The 18,876-nt window shown below is 31.2% G+C and overlaps 1 protein-coding gene across 1 annotated transcript in view; it reads left to right on the top strand.

Annotated features, from left to right (window-relative positions):
• The window catches only part of LOC123010828 (lachesin-like), a 107,438-nt gene that overhangs the window by 87,253 nt on the left and 1,309 nt on the right, over positions 1–18,876 (top strand). Inside the window, exons 4-5 of the mRNA XM_044407973.1 lie at positions 2,885–3,012; positions 6,811–6,979. Coding sequence (XP_044263908.1) covers positions 2,885–3,012; positions 6,811–6,979 — 297 coding nt within the window. The remainder of the gene's footprint in view (positions 1–2,884; positions 3,013–6,810; positions 6,980–18,876) is intronic.

Here is an 18,876-nt window from a genome sequence, read left to right as displayed (position 1 = left end):
ATTTAATGAATAATCTCTTTGTTTTCCAGCAATTAAACATTTGGTAGATAAAATACAATAATTAGTATAATTTCCAAAATGATATTGAATCTAAAACATCATTCACATATTTATAACAATAAACAATAATAATTAAAATTTGTTTATAAAAAGCAGTTGCAGCAAATAGTTTTCTCTTTACTTTGTTGACTGAACAACAAAAAACAAACTATTTTTCCATTTTTTTTTCGGGTTTAAAATCATATTAAAAAACAATAATTTCAAATATCAATTAGAAACCCAAATATATTTTCGGCACTGCTCAGCTCTTGATAAAAAATTTAAAAACCCGTTTCCGGCATGAAAAATCGGCTTAATTAACACGTCATAGCAAGATACTGCTGTCATGTCACTGTTAAAGTTAATTATGACTAGTTTGTTTTTTTGACGAAAGAGAATAATTTAAGCGAAATTGTAATTAGTGACTTTTGGTGACTAAAACTTGTTAGTTTTATACTATAGTTTGGAACAATGTAATCTTGGCCAGCTTGACCCGGCGCATCCACCATGCAACAGGAAGTGCATGTTGTAACCTTTTCACCTGATGTCGTAATTTAATTCCACTCCGGAAGTTGGGCGACTCGATAGAAATAGCCCGGAATTAACCATTAATTACTCGAGCTTTGAAGATAATCTATTCGGAGTTCGGTGTAATCTGCAATTCGGCTTAATTATTATTCCCGCATTTGGCGGTTTTTTCGCTGCACTATCGACTCGGTTTTGTGTTTGTTTCGAGGTTTTCTCTTCGACGCCTTCAGTTTGTTTAAACGACTCCTGGCAAATATTTACTTCTTTCAACACTTTTTTAGCTGTAGTTCCCAATGGCCGTTTAATAGTTTTCGAAATCGATAAAATTCATTTGACTTTTGGCTTGTAATGAAAATTTTAATTATGTTTTCAATTTTTTCGTGATGTGGCCTGTCGGGCTGCAAATTGGTTTGGGACGAATGTAAATTATTGTTTTGGGGCAATTAATGTGTAAATCGAAATTTGACCAAACTGCGCGACTTTGCGTCTAAAAATTTATACAGAGTGCGCCAGAGAAAAAAATAAAAAAAAATTCTATCTATAAAAGTTTCGAAATTATGACAGCTTAAATTCTGCACTTTGTCTACTTATTTCTTTTGGAAGTTTTTTGCTACAGGCTACTAGAAGAGAAAACAAGGAAGCTGTATCGTAAATTGTAACTTTGTTTAACGTTATTTGTGGCTTTTATTGGCAAAATTTTTGTACCTTTACTAAATAATTAAAAAACATACAAGATCATCAGTATCATTAAATATACCGTGCAATCAAAAAAAAAAATTAGAGTAAGCGGTGATTAAAGTCCTTCAGATGGCAATCCTGATTTTTGACATCAAACTTTGACAAGTTTGAGTTTTATTCCTTTTGAGTGAAATAATGTTCACTTTAGAGCAGAAAATTTTTATTGCTGTACAAGAAGAAAACGGTGGATGGTCATTTTCACTTTCAGTTTGTGTGGAAAATTTCCAGCTCAGATTCCCAGCCAATGTGTTGCCAACTGTAGAATTTAATCGACGCCTACTCTAATTTATTTTTTATTTGATTGCACGGTACATAAAAAATGTCAAATATCAAAAAATAAATGTCAAATTTTTTTTTCATGGTTCTGGTATCTTATCTAAGTTAAAATTTTTCTCTGAGGAGCGAGTTTTGACACACCCTGTATACAAGATCATCAGTATCATTAAATAGTCATAAAAAATGCCAAATGTCAAAAAAATAAATATCAAATTTTCTTGACAAAAAGAATTTTTTAAACATTTGTTCTATGCTTTTGGTATCTTATCTTACTTGAAATTTTTCTCTGAGGCGCGAGTTCCAACACACCATGTATACAAGATCATCAGTATCATTTACAAATGTCAAAAAATAAATGTAATTTTTTTTTGTCAGAACACTTTTTCCATATTCCTGGTATCTTATCTTACTTCTCTGGGGCGCGAGTTTTGTACACCCTGTGTTTCAGTTGTTTTCAAAAAACTTGCTTTTTCAAACTCAACTCAACGTTTTATGCCCATCTTGAAGTCTCTACGAGCAAAAACTTTTTTTGTCCCATAAAAAACTTCAAAATTTTTCATTTTTTCACGATTTAAGCACATTTTCAAGTCTATAAAGCCAAAATTAAACTCTTGTAATTTTGCCCTAAAACACTTATTAGGAAAGCAAAAACCTTTTTAGTTCGATAAAAAAATTCTAATTTTTTAATTTTTTTTCAAAATTATAAGAAATTGTCGGTTTTTTGAATAAATTGTTTTATTGAGATATCCTTAGATATCTTCTTTGTTGGTTTCAGAAGAATGAGTGAACATATAGTAGTAACATGTAGTAACAATATAATAGTAGATAACATGCAGTTGGAAAATGTGTCATTACTTGGAGGCTTGTATACTATTTTATTAAATAATGGTAATAGTAGATTACATGCAAGATGGAAAATGTGTAATTAAACATCTATTTTTCTGTTAAAGTTGGTGCAATGACATGCTATTCATAGCATGCTTCATAAATTATTTTCCGACCACGGGACGTAATGACAAATTTCCCGACCTCCAAAGGGTTATGAATCGTCATTTGACTATAGTGATTGTGAATAAAAGTCGTTACATTAAATTCAGACTTTGATAAAAGTGATAGATTTAGTCAATTTATCAGCCCTCAAACGGGTCTTCCTGCATTTCGTCTCGTCATTTTACACTTACTTGATGACTGGGACCTTCTGATAAATGAAATGAGATAAAAGCGGATGGTAGTCCCCTGCCGGTAACATAATCTTCCAACGCGTCCTGTTTGTACACATGTGCATGTAAGGCTTTTGTTCCAGAGCCCATTACGACCCTCCTCGGCGGTCCGGAAATGTACATCAACAAGGGCAGCACAATGAATCTGACCTGTATAGTGAAGCACAGCCCGGAGCCGCCGCCCACGATCTACTGGACGCACAACTCGGAGGTAATTCAAACCTTTTGGTTTCAAACTAATTTATTTTTCCTAAATTCGTCTGAACAACGTGGGCGCTGAGTGGGTGTTAGTTTTTTGACAGATCTTTGGTGATTTTTAACCTGGCTTTGAGACGATCAATCACCAAGGCTCGATACTGCCAACTTAAATAACTGTCAAATGCACAAGTCGAGACGAAATTCCCAATTTTTAACGATCTAATCTCGAACGAAACAGACCGCGTCGATAATACAGAACCGGCATCGTCGATTTTTCTTCCTTGTCGTAATTTCACAGATGATTTTCATCGTGGCAACAAATTTTATTGGAAAGCTGTCATTTTACGTCACTTTATTTACACAACAAGCATTCATCCACATAAAAAGCGTCCAGAGGGATAAGTGAATTAGAAAAAAAAAGATAAATAATGGAATAGCAGCTCAATGGGGGCGATTACTTTACAATTCCTGTCACACTTTTTCAAGATGGATTACAACTGTCACTTTAATTTTTCAACGTCGATCTACCGTCATACGAGACTTAAACCCACCCTTGTGGCGGGTAATTGATGACAAAGCTGGGAGCTTGAAATGATAAAGTAGCGTTTTGCAAATTAAACTGAAGTGGCAAAGTGGGCTGTGGTACAATTAAGTTGGCAACCTATAGACTGTTGCCAATTTAATCACTGGCTATTTTGATTAAAAAAGTGCCACTAAGCGTGTCAATAGAAAATATATTATCGTGTTTTACAAGCTGCGTGACTGTATAATAGTGAAATGGCATTAAGATAAGGCAGCGTTAATTTTTGACAATGAATTAATTTAACTCTTTTACAAATTATTTGTGTTTTACAAACTTCACAGCGCGGTTAAATTTGCGAGGTAAGGACTTGCAAATTAGAGAAATGCATAAAGCTCCTTGCATGAAGCAGAAAATGGTTTTATGACTCGCCAAAGAAACGCGATTAAAAGACAATCTAGTTTGCAAACTTTTCAACGTAACAAAGGAGCTAACAGTTGCAATTTTACGAGAGCAGAAGTGTATTTACAGAAAACTACGACCAATATTCCATAAATGTGTTTAATACAGAAACAATCTGCTGTTTTATCTTGAAAAATGTATAAAATGTAACAATCTCGCCTCCCATTTTTGCCTTTATCTCTCTTTTCGCCTCGACTAAAAAACGATCAATTTTCGAGCTGCTTCCTGCATAATTAGCGCCGAGATTGTGTCGAGTTAAGGTGTTTAGTGTATTTCTTGAAAAATTTTGGTGAAGAAGTAAACGGAAAGAAAACGACGAAAGTAACACTTTATCAGCGATGTAAAATATCAGCTCGTCCCCAGTGAGATGTAAAGCACCGTTTCATGTTGCAAGATGCTATTAATCATAGATATGGATTGCCTCTCAACAATGTAAGATAAAACCACCCCCTGGACTTACCCCCGATCCCCAAATATGCTCCAGCGTCACAATGGCAATTTTCGACGTCTTCCCGGCTAATTGACGAATAAATAACAGCCAGAAGATAAGAAAGAAACTCGCACAGAAACGAAATTAAAACAAGCAAAAAAGGGTTTCCTAAAATCTTAATACAGGGGTTTGCGAAAGAAACCACTTTTCAACATTTACAGAAAACATCATTTTTGAGTTAAAAAACAAAAACTCGTTTACAACTGTTAAACTGACACGTGTAATAATTTTTTTATGCACAAACTTATCCCTTTTTTGTGCATAAAATCTTTCACGATCAACATTCAATGCAAATTATTTTAATTGATCATTTAACAAAAACAGACACACTGAATGACTTGTGAAAATCATGGGAAAACATGCAAAAAAAATTGGATACAATATTTGTTTAGTCTTCATATTGACCTTTTCTGAAAGGAAGCTGGTTTTGATACCAAAACCGATGATTTAATGAGCCATTTCAACACYAATTTGAGTGCTGAAATAGTCTAGTACAATTTACTTTCTAGAGGTTGGTAATGGTGATTTTCAGCAGAGTTTTAAGCTATTTCTCTTGTTACAGGTGGTGTGCACGAAATATTTGCAGTATTCGTTGTTAATTCAACAAAATTTTGAAAAATATTTGAGACTTAACACTTCGAAAATCGAATTTTTTACTTTGTGATGTTTATTACCAACCATCACCTTATTAGGGCAAAAGATCTTAAATTTTAAAAAATTGACTTGTACGTAAAACGTGCAAAATAAGACCTTTCCCAAATTTGCCTTACGAAACGCGTTCTTATATACAGGATGATTCTTTTATGGTCTACGTTAGAAACTTTTTAACTTTTAATGCAGATAGGGAATTGAAATTTTGTACACAACTCAAATCGACCAGTCTGAGTTCAACTAAATTATTTTCAAAATGGCTGAACATCCGGAGCCACGAGAAATTAGCGCCAACTTTGAAATTTTAAATAGTAACCACTTATTTTTATTGCATTTTTGAAATCTCTTCTTCAAACTGAAAGAAATATACCTAGTTGTTAGTACTTATTTGTCAAAGTTTTTGACATATGTCAATTTTTTAGTCAAAATTTTTATTTGCAGGGGTTCATTCAAAATATCACAGTTCTTGAACCCTTTGCGATAAGTAAATAATTTTATTTGTTTCTGATAACTAAAAGTTCAAAGAGTTTTCTAGAATTGTTAACTGTCAAATTGCAAGGCTAGTATGATTTTTTTTAAATAATAATTAACAAACAGCTATAACTCAGTTTTTTCAAATAAAATGACTCTATTTTCTCAACCGCAGTCAAAAGTATATCAATTTGTAGAAGGAGTTTTATTAACATGATCTATTACAGTTTTTGAAATAATCACGAAAAGCATGTTTTTGTTTTTTATTTTTATAGTTAATCACGTAGGCTTAAAAAGGCCCTAAAAAAATCACCCTGTATGCTATTTCATAACAAATCGTTTTAGTGGTTAAAATATTTGCTCGTAATCTGCAAAAATTTCGTTTCTTGTTTCATTTATTGAAAATTTCATTCAAAAAATGACCACTTACATGTCTCGGAACGTTAAAATAATTTCATTTCGACTGTGGAATTTTTGCACAGGAGGTAGGTATGCAAGTTGTAAACAGGAAAGAACGAGACTGTCGAAAAATTGAAATTCTCGACATGATAAAGTGGAATTTTGTCCGAATTAGATTCTTGTGAAACGAGGACAAGAGTCGGAAAAATTTTTCGGTTAATTTATTTTGGATTAGTACAATTATTTTTTTTTAATGGTTCAAAACACAAGTTATTTGATTGTTGTAATGGCGAAATCCGATATATTGCTCGTGTGATTCGCTTAACTGATTGATTAATCAATTAATTGGCAAACAGTATGTTCTGGGGCTTTCGCCTGATTGTTTAGCCTTGAAGCAAATTTGTCAATCACAAACAATTGCCCGATTATGTCAACATATCTTGAAAAGTTATCCTCTTCTAATGAGGCTGTTTACGCATCCGGAAAAATCCGGAACGACTCGGAATTTTTATTTGGTTAATAAGAATGGCATTATTCCAGGCTGAAAAAGTTGTTTTTGTAAGGAAAATACAAGACGGAATTTTAAATAAATTTCAAATGACACAACATTTTCCACGGGAACGCTTCCCGCTTAAGTGGTAAACAGAAAAATTGCGTTTTCGCTTGTTCAAGCTGAAAAAATGTAAATTAATGACGCAACTTTATTTTTTTTTTGTATAAACAGAAAAATTGTTTTCAGTAAACTTATTTTAGATTTTATGTTTCTTGAATTAAAACTCTGCTTTCATTTCATTAACCATGTCCTCTTTTCTTTCCAGGAAATCAATTACGACTCTCCCCGAGGCGGCGTCAGCGTGATCACCGAAAAGGGCGACATCACATTCAGCTACTTGCTGGTCCAGAGGGCCAAGGATTCCGACTCGGGGAAGTACACATGCAACCCCTCGAACGCCAACCCTAAGACGCTAATCGTTCACGTGTTAAACGGTAAGTAGGRGATGATTTTAATCGCAAAATCGCATTCCAACCCTCCATTACAAGAAAACTCTCGTAAATAATATTATAAAAGGAAACTACATAAAAGCTTTCCGGAGCTGCAGGTGCGCCGCCTGCGCTTTCACTTACACGCCGTTTACACCACACGCCTCTAAATAATAAATTAATTTAAGGTTGTGACAAAATACACAACCACTGAGACCGAATATCTCATACATGAGAGTTTTGAAACAAGTTGTTTCGAGTTGAGTTAATAAGAAATGTGGACAAGTTCGCCATCCACCCCAATGCAATTTTCAGCATCGGAAACAGCGATAAAAGATATTTCATGACGTTTTAATCTAGATGGCTCGTTCTTAGCACTGAGACAATTTAACTTGCTGTAACGAGTTATGAAACTTTCCAACACAATTAAACGTAAATGAGTGTCAAGTTCTTTGTCTTACAACCACTCTACTATTTTTTTACCATTTCTATTACTACGGTGGAAATTAGGTCGGTATCAATAACACTTGCATCACAAAACGTATTTTTCTCTTTTTCTTATTATGGTGGAAGCTTTTTTCGCTTTAGATTAGTTGCTGCAGGCGGTGCGATTTACATGCAAAAGGGAAACACTGGTTACTGGTGCAATATGTCGATGCGTTTGTGGTTTCCAGACCAAAGCATCATTATTTTTATTATGGTCATAAAATAAATCTCAATGCTTTAATTGTGTTTTATGCAATTGTGGGAAGCTGTAACTGAACACAACTTTTTGCGTCAAGTTGCGCCCCCTTTTCACTTTGCATACATATCAGCTTCCACATTTCGATTTCCTTAACGTGTTGAGGGAGCATAATTAGTGTATTTAGTATGGATTAGGGTTTCTTCCACCCCAGCCACCTGAAATGTTTAATCCCTTTTCGCTTTCCTTCATGATAGAGTAAGCTTCTTAAAGACTGTGCGAGTTTTCCATTTGGAAAGCTTACGTCTCTTGGTAATTACAACAACGAAAGTATCACTCGACGAATTATTCAATGGAAGGCAGCCCTATATGTTAACGAAAATTCATGATTCTCTCTCCTTGGAAATTTATTGTAGTGGAAGTCATAATTTCCCAAGTGTGCTTTTTACTTCGATGTGGCCGAAAACACACGGAATTGATTTCGAAATTTATTTAAAAAAATTTAATTTCGTGTTCAGTACACAAAGAAATAAGAGCAACAAAATGCCGAACTGGAGTTGAAATTGTTATAAATTGCCGCTGGAAAGTTGTTCTGGTTTTTTAGCGACCTCCTGGGGCGCTATATACGATTATTTAAGTGATAAATTTAAGTTTTTAGTCAAAAACTGATGAAATATTTCACGCTTTGTATCAAAATAGAACTTAGTTTTTTCTTTCCGGTCAACAGAACTTGCTCCATTTGATTTAAAGTTTTAGTAAAACATAAATTTTTAAAAAGGGTTACTATTTAGGTTTGTGATTCATTTTGATGGGTAAAATGATCATTACATAAACTTTCACAAAAATGCGTTTAGGAAACCACAAAAACGGAAATAAATTCAGTACCGCTAACAGTTCTTGGAAATTTGTTCAAAAAGTGAAAAATTTRAGGGAAATGCAAAATAATCAAGAATTAGTAAAGAAGTATATAATAAAAAAAATCAGGAAGAAGTTGAAAAAGTGTCGATTTTTAAAGGAAAGCTGAAAAAGTTTGATTTTATTTAAATAATAAAAATAAAATAAATAAATAAATAAATCAATTAAATGAATTAAATATTTTTTCAAATTGCAAATTGCAAATGAAACCTGCTTGTTTTCTACACTCTACAGAATACATTTTCTAAATTATTTTTTTTAACATTCCAAAATATATACTTAACAAATAACGAAATTCGTGGATGTAGATTAATTTTCGCACCAACATTTTGACTTTGTAATTTTTTATAAAAACAGACTCATTCTCTTATAATCGTTTTACTAGTTTAAAAAAAGTGGTTTTTGACTCATTTTGACTAACCTTTTACAAAAATACATCAAAGAAAATTTAGAAACGAAACCACAAAAACGGAAATAAATTTAATACCGCTAACAATTCTTGGAAATTTGTGTAAGAAAGTGGAAAAAAACGAAAAAAATGCAAAATAATCATAAGTTCGAAAGAAGGTAAAAAAATAAAATAAATTCAAGAAGTTGAAAAGTGACAATTTTGAAGCTGGGAAATGAAAAAAAAAGAATATGTTACGCAATTTTTTTCTAAATTAATCTGAACAGACCTGATTTTATCCTCTGCACTTTACAAAATAACATTTTTTATAATTTTTTTCAACATTTACCGCGAATTTGTTCAAAAAAGTGATGAATTTGAAGAAAATGCAACAATCTTGAGTTAGAAAAAAGTAAAAGAAAAAAATTAAAAAAAGATGTTGAAAAAGTTTCAATAAAAAGATTTCATAGTCCGGTCAAATTAGTCATAAAAATAGTGGTCAAATAACGAAAATTCCGACAGAGCTAAATTTGGGTGTCAAAAGTCCCCATCGATCCCATGTATGCTAAAAAAGTTATCCGGGGTCAAAGGTCAAAATTTGAGGTTTTTTAGATTTTTTTCGAAAACGGTAAGTTTTATCAAAAAAGTAGTCCAGACAAAAATTATAGATCTTAAAATTATCTATGAGAGTTTAAATTTTGCACTTTGACTATTTATTTTAGTAGGAAATGTCTATTTTGACCGGACTATCAAAACAAATTGTTTTTTTTATTTTATAATATCTGCTTGTCTTTTCTACATTTTACAGAATAACATTTTAATTTTTTTTCAACATCCCAAAATAAATACCTAACAAATAACGAAATTTGTGGCTATAAATTAATTATCTCGCCAACATTATGACTTTGTAATTTTTTATAAAAACAGATTCCAATAATCGTTTCGTAAACTAATTTTTTAAAGTCCGGTTTTTGATTCATTATGACTAAATATTGACAAAAATGCGTCTAAGAAAATTTCTAAAGAAAACCACAAAAAAGGGAAGAAATTTAGTATCGGTAACAATTTTTGGGAATTTGTCTAAGAAAGAAGAAGAAAGAAAAAAAAACAAGAAGAAAGAAAAAATCGAGAAAAATGCAAAATTATCATAAGTTCGAAAGAAGTTAAAAAAATAAAATAAATTCAAGAAGAAGTTGAAAAGTGAGAATGTTTAAAACTGAGAAATGAAAACAACTCATTTTAAATATATTACGCAATTTTTTTCTAAATTGATTTGACCTGACATGATTTTTTTTCTCTACACTTTACAAAATAACATTTATTGTGTTATTTTAATTCAACATTTTAAAATAAATAACATATAACAAAAACAATATGTTAACGAAAATTTTATTACAAAAATGTATCGGAGTAGAAATTATAATTTTCTAAGTGTGCTTTTTACTTCGATGTGGTCGAAAACACACGAAATGGAATTTGAAATTTTACTAAAAAAAATTTAATTCCGTGTTCAATACACACAAACGAAGCTAAATAACCAAACGCGCAAAGAAATAAAAGCAACAAAATGCCGAACTGGAGTTGAAATTGTTATAAATCGCCGCTGGAAAGTTGTTCTATTTTTTTAGCGACCTCCTGGGGCGCTATATACGATTATTTCAGTGATAAATTTAAGTTTTTAGTCAAAAACTGCTAAAATATTTCACGCTTTTCCTCAAAAATAGAACTTAGTTTTTTCAATTCCGGTCAGATGCAAATCCGGAACGGCAAAAATTCAGCAATAACATCAAAGTCCGCCGCCCGGAGCTCCACCGGAACATTTTACACGCATTACTGATTCTAGAAAAACAACTCCGTCGCATTTCCTGTCACTGCATGCAAACTAAGACCGGAAAAAATCCATTACAGCGCATTTGCCTATCTCTACATGGTTTAATTGGGGGATTTGCACGGTGGAATTGCTTCAGGTTGTGGGGAAAAAAAGGTTGGACTGCCCAGTCTTAGGTCTCTGATCGATCCTCTTTCACCTCAACTATTTGTCTTCGCCCCATTCCGCCAATCTCTCACGGGAATTGGATCCAGAGAAAATTTACATGAACACTTGCTCTTCGTTATTCGAATCCCGCAAGGTGTTGGGCGAGATTTATCAGCCAATCAGAGTTACGGTGCGGAAAATTATTAAGAAAGGTGGAGAGCAAGTTCTTTGTTATTAATGTGCAAACTGAACGCATTTTTCGCGAATATGTGTTTCTTGATCTAAATTTCAGGCGATCTTTGAAAGCTCAAAATCAACTAAAAAGCTTCGTTTTAATTACACACAGCTCTGGAAAGTTTCAGATAGAAATTGTTCGGAGGTGATAATTAATTTACAATTTTACATTAATAAACGGTTGCTTGGTGTGCTTAAATTAAATTAATAGCTTCTAGTCTTAAAGCTTGTTGGATTTTGTTAAAGGGTTTTAAGATGAGTGCTTTTTCGATCGAAAATTTATCATCTGAGATAATTTCGGAACGTTTTTTAAAAAATTCAAATTCAATTGTTTTAATAAGTCAAGTATTTATTTAAAGTAGTTGCGGCATATAACAAAAACTAGTTAGTTTWAGCTATTATAACTAAGCTTCTACGCGTTGAAACATAAATTACAAAGTGCTTTGATGTCTGCGAAATATTCTGCACTTTAAAGTTTAACTAGGTTTTTTTTTCGTTTCAAAAGTTGATCAAGTTAATTACTTTGCTGTTAATTTTTTTCTAAATTTAGATATTATAAACCTACAGTTAAAACGTCACCATTTCTGTAAACAGCCTTCCACCAACGCATTTCATTTACCCAAACCGAATCTAAATTTTAGCATATTCAGCGAAATTAATTCAACATTTCGTGCTACTTAACGGAATGCTAAGAATCCCCAACTTGCAATTGCTCAAAAACCGAGCTGAGTTGAAAATTTGCTTTGAACTTAATCTTTCATAACTTGGAAAATTGTGAAAAGTCGCAATTTGGGAGAATTAAGAATTTTGTTTTTGAAAAATGTCTAAATCCGGCAATTTAAATGTTTCAGTTGTGTTCCACTCCGGGCAAAAAATCTGTAGCAATGTTAATGAGACAAATCCGGGAGCCGGAAAGGCATAAATAACAGCAAACCCATTACCAGAAGACCAATGCGTGTGGGTCCGTTAGCAGACCCGGAATCGATTTGATCTCACACAGCGCTTTCACCTCAACCGGAGCTTTTCGAGTGCTTTCTCATGTCGGCGGTGCAACTCTTCGACTTTATTACATTGGAAAAAATCATTTATTAATTAATCCGCCATCTTTTGTTTGGTAATTAGGTTTTTTCCGGACTGGAATAATTAATGTTCTTTTAAAGGGATGTTTGTCGGCGAGGCAAAAAATCCCTCCACGAAAAACCCGGATACGCTTATCCTTTTCACAATTGGGAATATCAACAAGGCAGTGGCTGGGACGTGTTCTATTATGCAGAAACCGGCCTGAAATCTTGGCTTTTTCTGACGAGATGCAACGAATTTGCATAAAGGGGCAGCGGAGATAATTAATGGAATTTCGACGCGTAATTTCGCGCATTGTGGACTTCAAGCCGATTTCCGAAGCGAAATTTTATTAGCCACTCGGAAAAAACACTGGCTAATTACTCACCAAATGCGAAAACAGGAAGAATTACTATGGAAATGTTGCACAAGCTTCTTAGCCTCTTATTTTTCAGCTCAATTTTATTTTATTATCTTTTATACTATTTTCTATTCTTTTGTATAATTTTTGGATTTAATTTAATCGATTTTCATATTCTGTTTCTACAATGACCCAAACTAGAAGATATTCTTCAAATTCTTCTCTATTTTTATTTTTGCAATTACTTCTCTATTTTTATTTTTRCAATTTCTTCGGCTACCATTTCAAGTTTGTATAGTTTTTTATTTTTGTCATTTTTGTAGCATTATTTCTTCACTTAACAAATGGTCAATGACAAAAAAAAAACTCAAGTTAAAAAAAATAGGAAAGAAAGCTTGCCAAAATACTGACACCATTTCTATCATTCTTTACTCATTTCTAGATTCTGATTTTGAAATTTTGAATTTTAGTAGATATATTCTAAACTTCTGTATTTATCATTTAATAGCTAATTCTGCAAAATAGAAGAAAAAAAAAGGAAAACTTAAAATTTCAGAAAAAAATTAAATTTATATAAGAAATTAGCAGATTTTTCGGCTTTCTAGAATTTCCTTTTTGTTAAAGTTATCTGAAGTTATTTGGAAATATTTTAGAATTACATCGAAATAAACAAAATTATGGCGCACAAAATTATAAGCAGCGGTTTAACCCTCGGAAATGCATTAAATTTTGCTACAATTTTAGAATATGAGAATTAAAATTTTAAATAAAAATAATGTTATAGTAGTTATAAATTTACGTTTGTGTTTCTGCAGAAATTATAAATGCGTATTAATCTCTATAGTAGTTGAAGTTTACTATGCATTTATTATGAACGGATTTTACGTACATGTTTTAAAAAAACTGCATTGCAATGTTTGTAAAAAGTATGAAAGTTTTCTAACAAATTTTAAAACAAAATATTTTAGATTAACGGGATTTCGAAAAAGTTTTAAAAGAAATTATCAATTGTCACGTACTTTTTTAGGAATGATTTTTATTTCCATTAATTAATTTACTGTTTGTTTGTTTCTTTAAAACTATATAGATGTTCCGTTTTTATTGTTACGAATTTAAGCAGATGATAGGATATTAAATTTTAAGATAAAAGTTTCCTATAAACATGTATCGAAAAATATTAAATAAAATTAAAAGGGGTGCATCTTTTAATGGATTTCTTCCAATATTTCAGCAGCCATTGTAGATAAAATTTTAAAATTTGGTACCAACTGCAATTATACCAATTTTAAAATACTATTAAACATGGAATATACCTACTCTTATAGTAGAAAACCTATGCAAATGTGAAAAAACAATGTCTGGGAATTATTTAACCAAGCACAGACTATAAATATCACATCAATTTACTTTTATTTTTTGAAATTATTTAGATTATTGGAATTATTTAAAATTAGTTAAAGTTATCTGAAGTTATTTAGAAATATTTTAGAATTATTCCGTAATAAACAAAATTATGGTGCACAAAATTATAAGCAGCGGTTTAACCATCGGAAATTGCTACAATTTTAGAATATGAGAATTAAAATTTTAAATAAAAATAATGTTATAGTAGTTATAAATTTACGTTTTTGTTTCTGCACAAATTATAAAAGCGTGTTAATCTCTACAGTAGTTGAAGTTTACTATGGATTTATTATGAACGGAGTTTACGTATGTTTAAAAAAAAACTTCTTAAAGTATGAAAGTTTTCTAACAAATTTTAAAACAAAATATTTTAGATTAACGGGATTTCGAAAAAGTTTTTATCATTATTTTAAGCCAAGAAATGAAAGAAATAATTCTAGAAACTCAAAGGTTATACAATTGTTAAAAATTGTATAAAAACAAGAAATTGTCAATAGTCACGTACTTTTTTAGTAATGCTTTTTATTTCCATTAATTAGTTTACTGTTTGTTTGTTTCTTTAAAACTATATAGGTGTTCCGTTTTTATTGTTACAAATTTAAGCAGATGATAGGATATTAAATTTTAAGATAAAAGTTTCCTATAAACATGTATCGAAAAATATTAAATAAAGGAGCTACATCCCCTGAAAGGGGTGCATCTTTTAATAGATTTTTTCCAATATTTCAGCAGCCATTGTAGATAAAATTTTAAAATTTGGTATAACTGATAACCTTTATTTTTTAAGACATCCGTGATTAAAAATTTTGACAACTGATCTTTGAATTCGTTCAGGTGTTATCAGCTGTACCAACTTTTGTAATTTTATCAATTCTTCAATAGCGGAAAACCCCAATAAAAACGCAACTCTTTCAGGGGGTACGTAACATTTTTTGATACATGTTCATATGCATGGGAAACTTTTGTCTTAAAATTGAATATTCTATCACCTCTTTAAATTTGTAACAATAAAAACGGAACACTTGTATAATTTATCTTTAATTTTTAAATCAATTTAGAGCTCATTTATGGTCATCCGGAAAWATATGATTTTTTCTTATCTYGTCGCTGAAAGCGCTATTTATCCGACTTAATCCGTGCAACAGCAAGTAGATCCTTCCTCAGTTAGTAAATCCGCRAACTTTTCTTATAAATTCAWTATTTGCCGTTTTTGCGCGCTAATGCCGGTCCGCWMTGTCGCTAATTCTGTTTACCGTCTCCGTCAAGTGTGAGGAATTCCGTCAAACAGAAACTCTTCGGGAAAAAGGTTAATTAATCTTGCTCTCGCCGCGGCTGAATAATGTATGAGATGCAACAAGCTTCGGACAAAGTCGCTCACTTTTTTCCTCAAAATTTCTTGTCGGAATAACAACAACAACATTCCTCTTCCGTCGCGAGAAATTGCGTTTGAAATATTGGATTACTTTTCGTCGATACAATGAGCCTCGCAAATTTCCTCGACGTCTTGTAATCTCCGCCTGATGACATTATATCGACTAAATCCACCGTTCGCAACGCATAAACTGCCAACTTAATTTTCCACGATACATAAACTGGGGCTGCCTTTCTTTCATCCGGAATCGGGGGCGCAAAAAAGCAACCGACCTCGTTAAAAATCATTAAGAAAGTATTGATTTTCAATAGTAACACTTTAATTAATTCTCTAAAGCGTTGCGAAAATAATTGCCTCTATTGAAACTCAATCAAGTTGAAGTTTTCTTCATCAAAATTTAATTTCACAAGAAACTAGGATGCAAAAATGCGCCACAAACTCTTGAATGTTTATTTAATTTCTAAATTTGACGCTAGAAAACCCTAGAATCCAATTAGATTTTCATAAATAAAATTGTGTCGTGTTTACCTCTGTTGTTATTTTTATAATAACTGCATTATCTAGCCACGTTTCACTGCTGTGCACCAGTATTAAATTTTTAGTATTCTAGTCAATGCTGGCCTCAATTTAAATATGTTTGCGACACGTAAACTCGACATTTTTGCCGATTATTTTCTAGGGAATTTGTGCGCTGCATGCCGATTTCCTGTTTGGTTTTGTTATTTTATTTAGAAATTTTGGGCTATAAATGAATGATTTTTTCATCGAAAATTGCGTTCACAGTAAAATAATCGTCTTGGTTTCTTGATTAATGCGATCCTTTGTTGCTTCCTTAATAGCTTGGTGCTTATTTTAGATAGCAAAACGTTGCGTGTTGGGCTTAATCTGAGCCCAGGGCGTCCAATTTAAATGGACGCATCTGATTGGTCTGAATTACCCAATGAAAGATGGAAACAAAACTGAGACATTTCTTCAGTTTTTTTTCTCAAGAATTAGCGAAATGTTGAAAATTTTGGTTATTTTGTTTGTGATTGAGCGTCAAGAGTGTGTAATGTATTTATAATTTAATTTTACTGATGAGAAATTTCTTTGAGGAAGTTGTTTCATTACTCAACAGTGTTGAGAGACGACAATAGAGAGCACGTCGATGACAAGGCTCTTCTACTAATTATCGCGGGTCATAATAACTAGAAAGCAGCAAACATTTTACCTGTGCACACTAATTACACTTCGCGCGTCGTTGTGGAAGAGTCATACGATTCGGGAAGGTTAATTATATTTTATGTGTGATGAGCATGATTGCTCATTACATTGACACTGAGGGTTTCTGTCAACAGAACTTGCACCAAAATTTTATTTAAAGTTTAATAAATCATAAATTTTATGCAATATTTTTTTTTAAAAAGTTGCTATTTTGGTTTGTGATTCAATTTGATGGGTAAAATGATCACGCACAAAAATGCGTTTAGGAAACCAGAAAACCGGAAATAAATTCAGTACCGCTAACAGTTCTTGTTAATTTGTTAAAAAAAGTGAAGAATTTGAGAAAAATGCAAAATAATTATGAGTTAAAAAAAGTAAAAAAACAAAAAAAAGTTGAAAAGTGTCATTTTTTAAACGAAAGCAGAAAAAGAATTTTGGTTTTTTTTTTAAATAAATTACACATTTTTTTTTATTTCATGATACTTGCTTGTGTTCTCTACACTTTACAGAATAGCATTTTCAAAATTATTTGTTTTTAACATTACAAAATAAATACCTAACAAATAACGAAATTTGTGGCTAAAGATTAATTTTTTCATCAATATTTTGACTTTATAATTTTTTATAAAAACAAACTTCTACTCCTATAGTCGTTTCGTAAGCTAATTTTTTAAAAGTCCGGTTTACTTTTTGATTAATCTTTGACAAAAATGCGTCAAGGAAAATTTTAAACGAAACCACAAAAACGGGAAGAAATTTAGTACAACAGTTCTTAGAAATTGTCCAGAAAAATGGAAATAAATGAGAGAAATGCAAAATAATCATACGTTTGAAAGAAGGTAAAAACTAAAATAAATTCATGAAGAAATTGAAAAGTCTCAAATTTTAAAGCTGAGAAATGAAAAAAAATTGAACTCATTTTAAATACAAGTTGTGTCAGAATTCGTGCCCCAGAGAAAAAATTCAAGTAAGATAAGATGTCAGGAACATGGAAAAAAGGTAGTAAAATTTAATACTAATTTAATACTAATATATAATACTAATATATTAAAACCTAATAATAATAAAAAAATGAGAATTCAAAGAACCTGAAAAAAAATTAGAAAAGAAAATAAATAGAATGTATAAAAAACATTCTAAAAGAATGTAAAAATTGAATTAAAAAAGGAGAAAGAAATATAAAAATTAAGATAAAAATAAATTTTTACCAGAATAAAGTGATTTATAAAACTTATAAATAATTTAGAAAAAATTCAAAGACAAATTTAGCTTTTAGAGAATAATTTGAATGAGAATTTAAAAAAAAACCTACTTACAGGCTGTGTCAGAACTCGCGCCCTAGTGAAAATTTTTAAGTAAGATAACATTTTTTCCATGTTCCTGGTATCTTACAAAACTTTCTTCTCTGAGGCACGAGTTCTGGCTCAGCCTGTATATTACGCATTTGTTTTTGCTAAATAGATTTGACCTGATCTAATTTTATCCTTCACACTTTACAAAATAACATTTTTATGTAAATTTTTTCCGACATTTTAAAAGAAATAACAAATAACAAATAAAATTGGTGGCCATAGACCAATTTTCTCATTAAATTTTTAACTTGGTATTTTTTTTATAAAAAACAGAGTTGTGCACTCTTATAAAAATAATCGTTTTGAAAACTAAACTTAAAAAAGGATCACAATTCCCTTTTTTGACTCATTTTGATCAAACCTCAACACCATACTTAACAAAGATGGAAACGAGAATAAATTTAGTAACAATTTTTTGGAAAGAAAGTAAAAAAATCGAAAGAAAATGTAAAATAACCGTGGCTTCGAAAAACTGTAAAAAAATTCAGAAGAAAGTGGAAAAGTGTTGAACTAAAACTGAGAAACGAAGAAGTATTTTGAGCTTATTTTTTAAATAATTCGCAATTTTTTTTACTAAATTTTTTAATACCTGCTTGTATCCTCTACACTTTGCAGAATATTGTTTTCTATATAAATTTTTTCCAACATTTCAAAATAAATACCAAATAACAAAATTCCTGGCCATGGATCAATTTTTTCAACATTTTGTACATAAAAACAGACTCGTACTCGTATAACCGTTTTGTAAATTCATTTTTAAAAAAAGTTTCGATTTCAGGTTTTGACTCATTTTGATCAAACTTCAACAAAAATGGGTCTTGGAATATTTAGGAGTAAATTTAGTACCGCTAACAGTTTTTAAAAATTTGTCTAAGAACGTAAAAAATACAAAAGAATTATGAGTTAGAAGAAAAGTAAAAAAAATTAGAAAACTAAAGCTGAAGAAGATCTCTAACTC

The sequence above is a fragment of the Tribolium madens genome, unplaced genomic scaffold, assembly GCF_015345945.1.
Source record: "Tribolium madens isolate multiple individuals breed KSU strain unplaced genomic scaffold, Tmad_KSU_1.1 Scaffold_91;HRSCAF=231;Tcas5.2_LG7, whole genome shotgun sequence".
In the NCBI taxonomy this organism is placed as follows: domain Eukaryota; kingdom Metazoa; phylum Arthropoda; class Insecta; order Coleoptera; family Tenebrionidae; genus Tribolium; species Tribolium madens.
The sequence above is the reverse complement of the archived record's forward strand: the minus strand, read 5'-3'. Positions and strand labels throughout refer to the sequence as shown.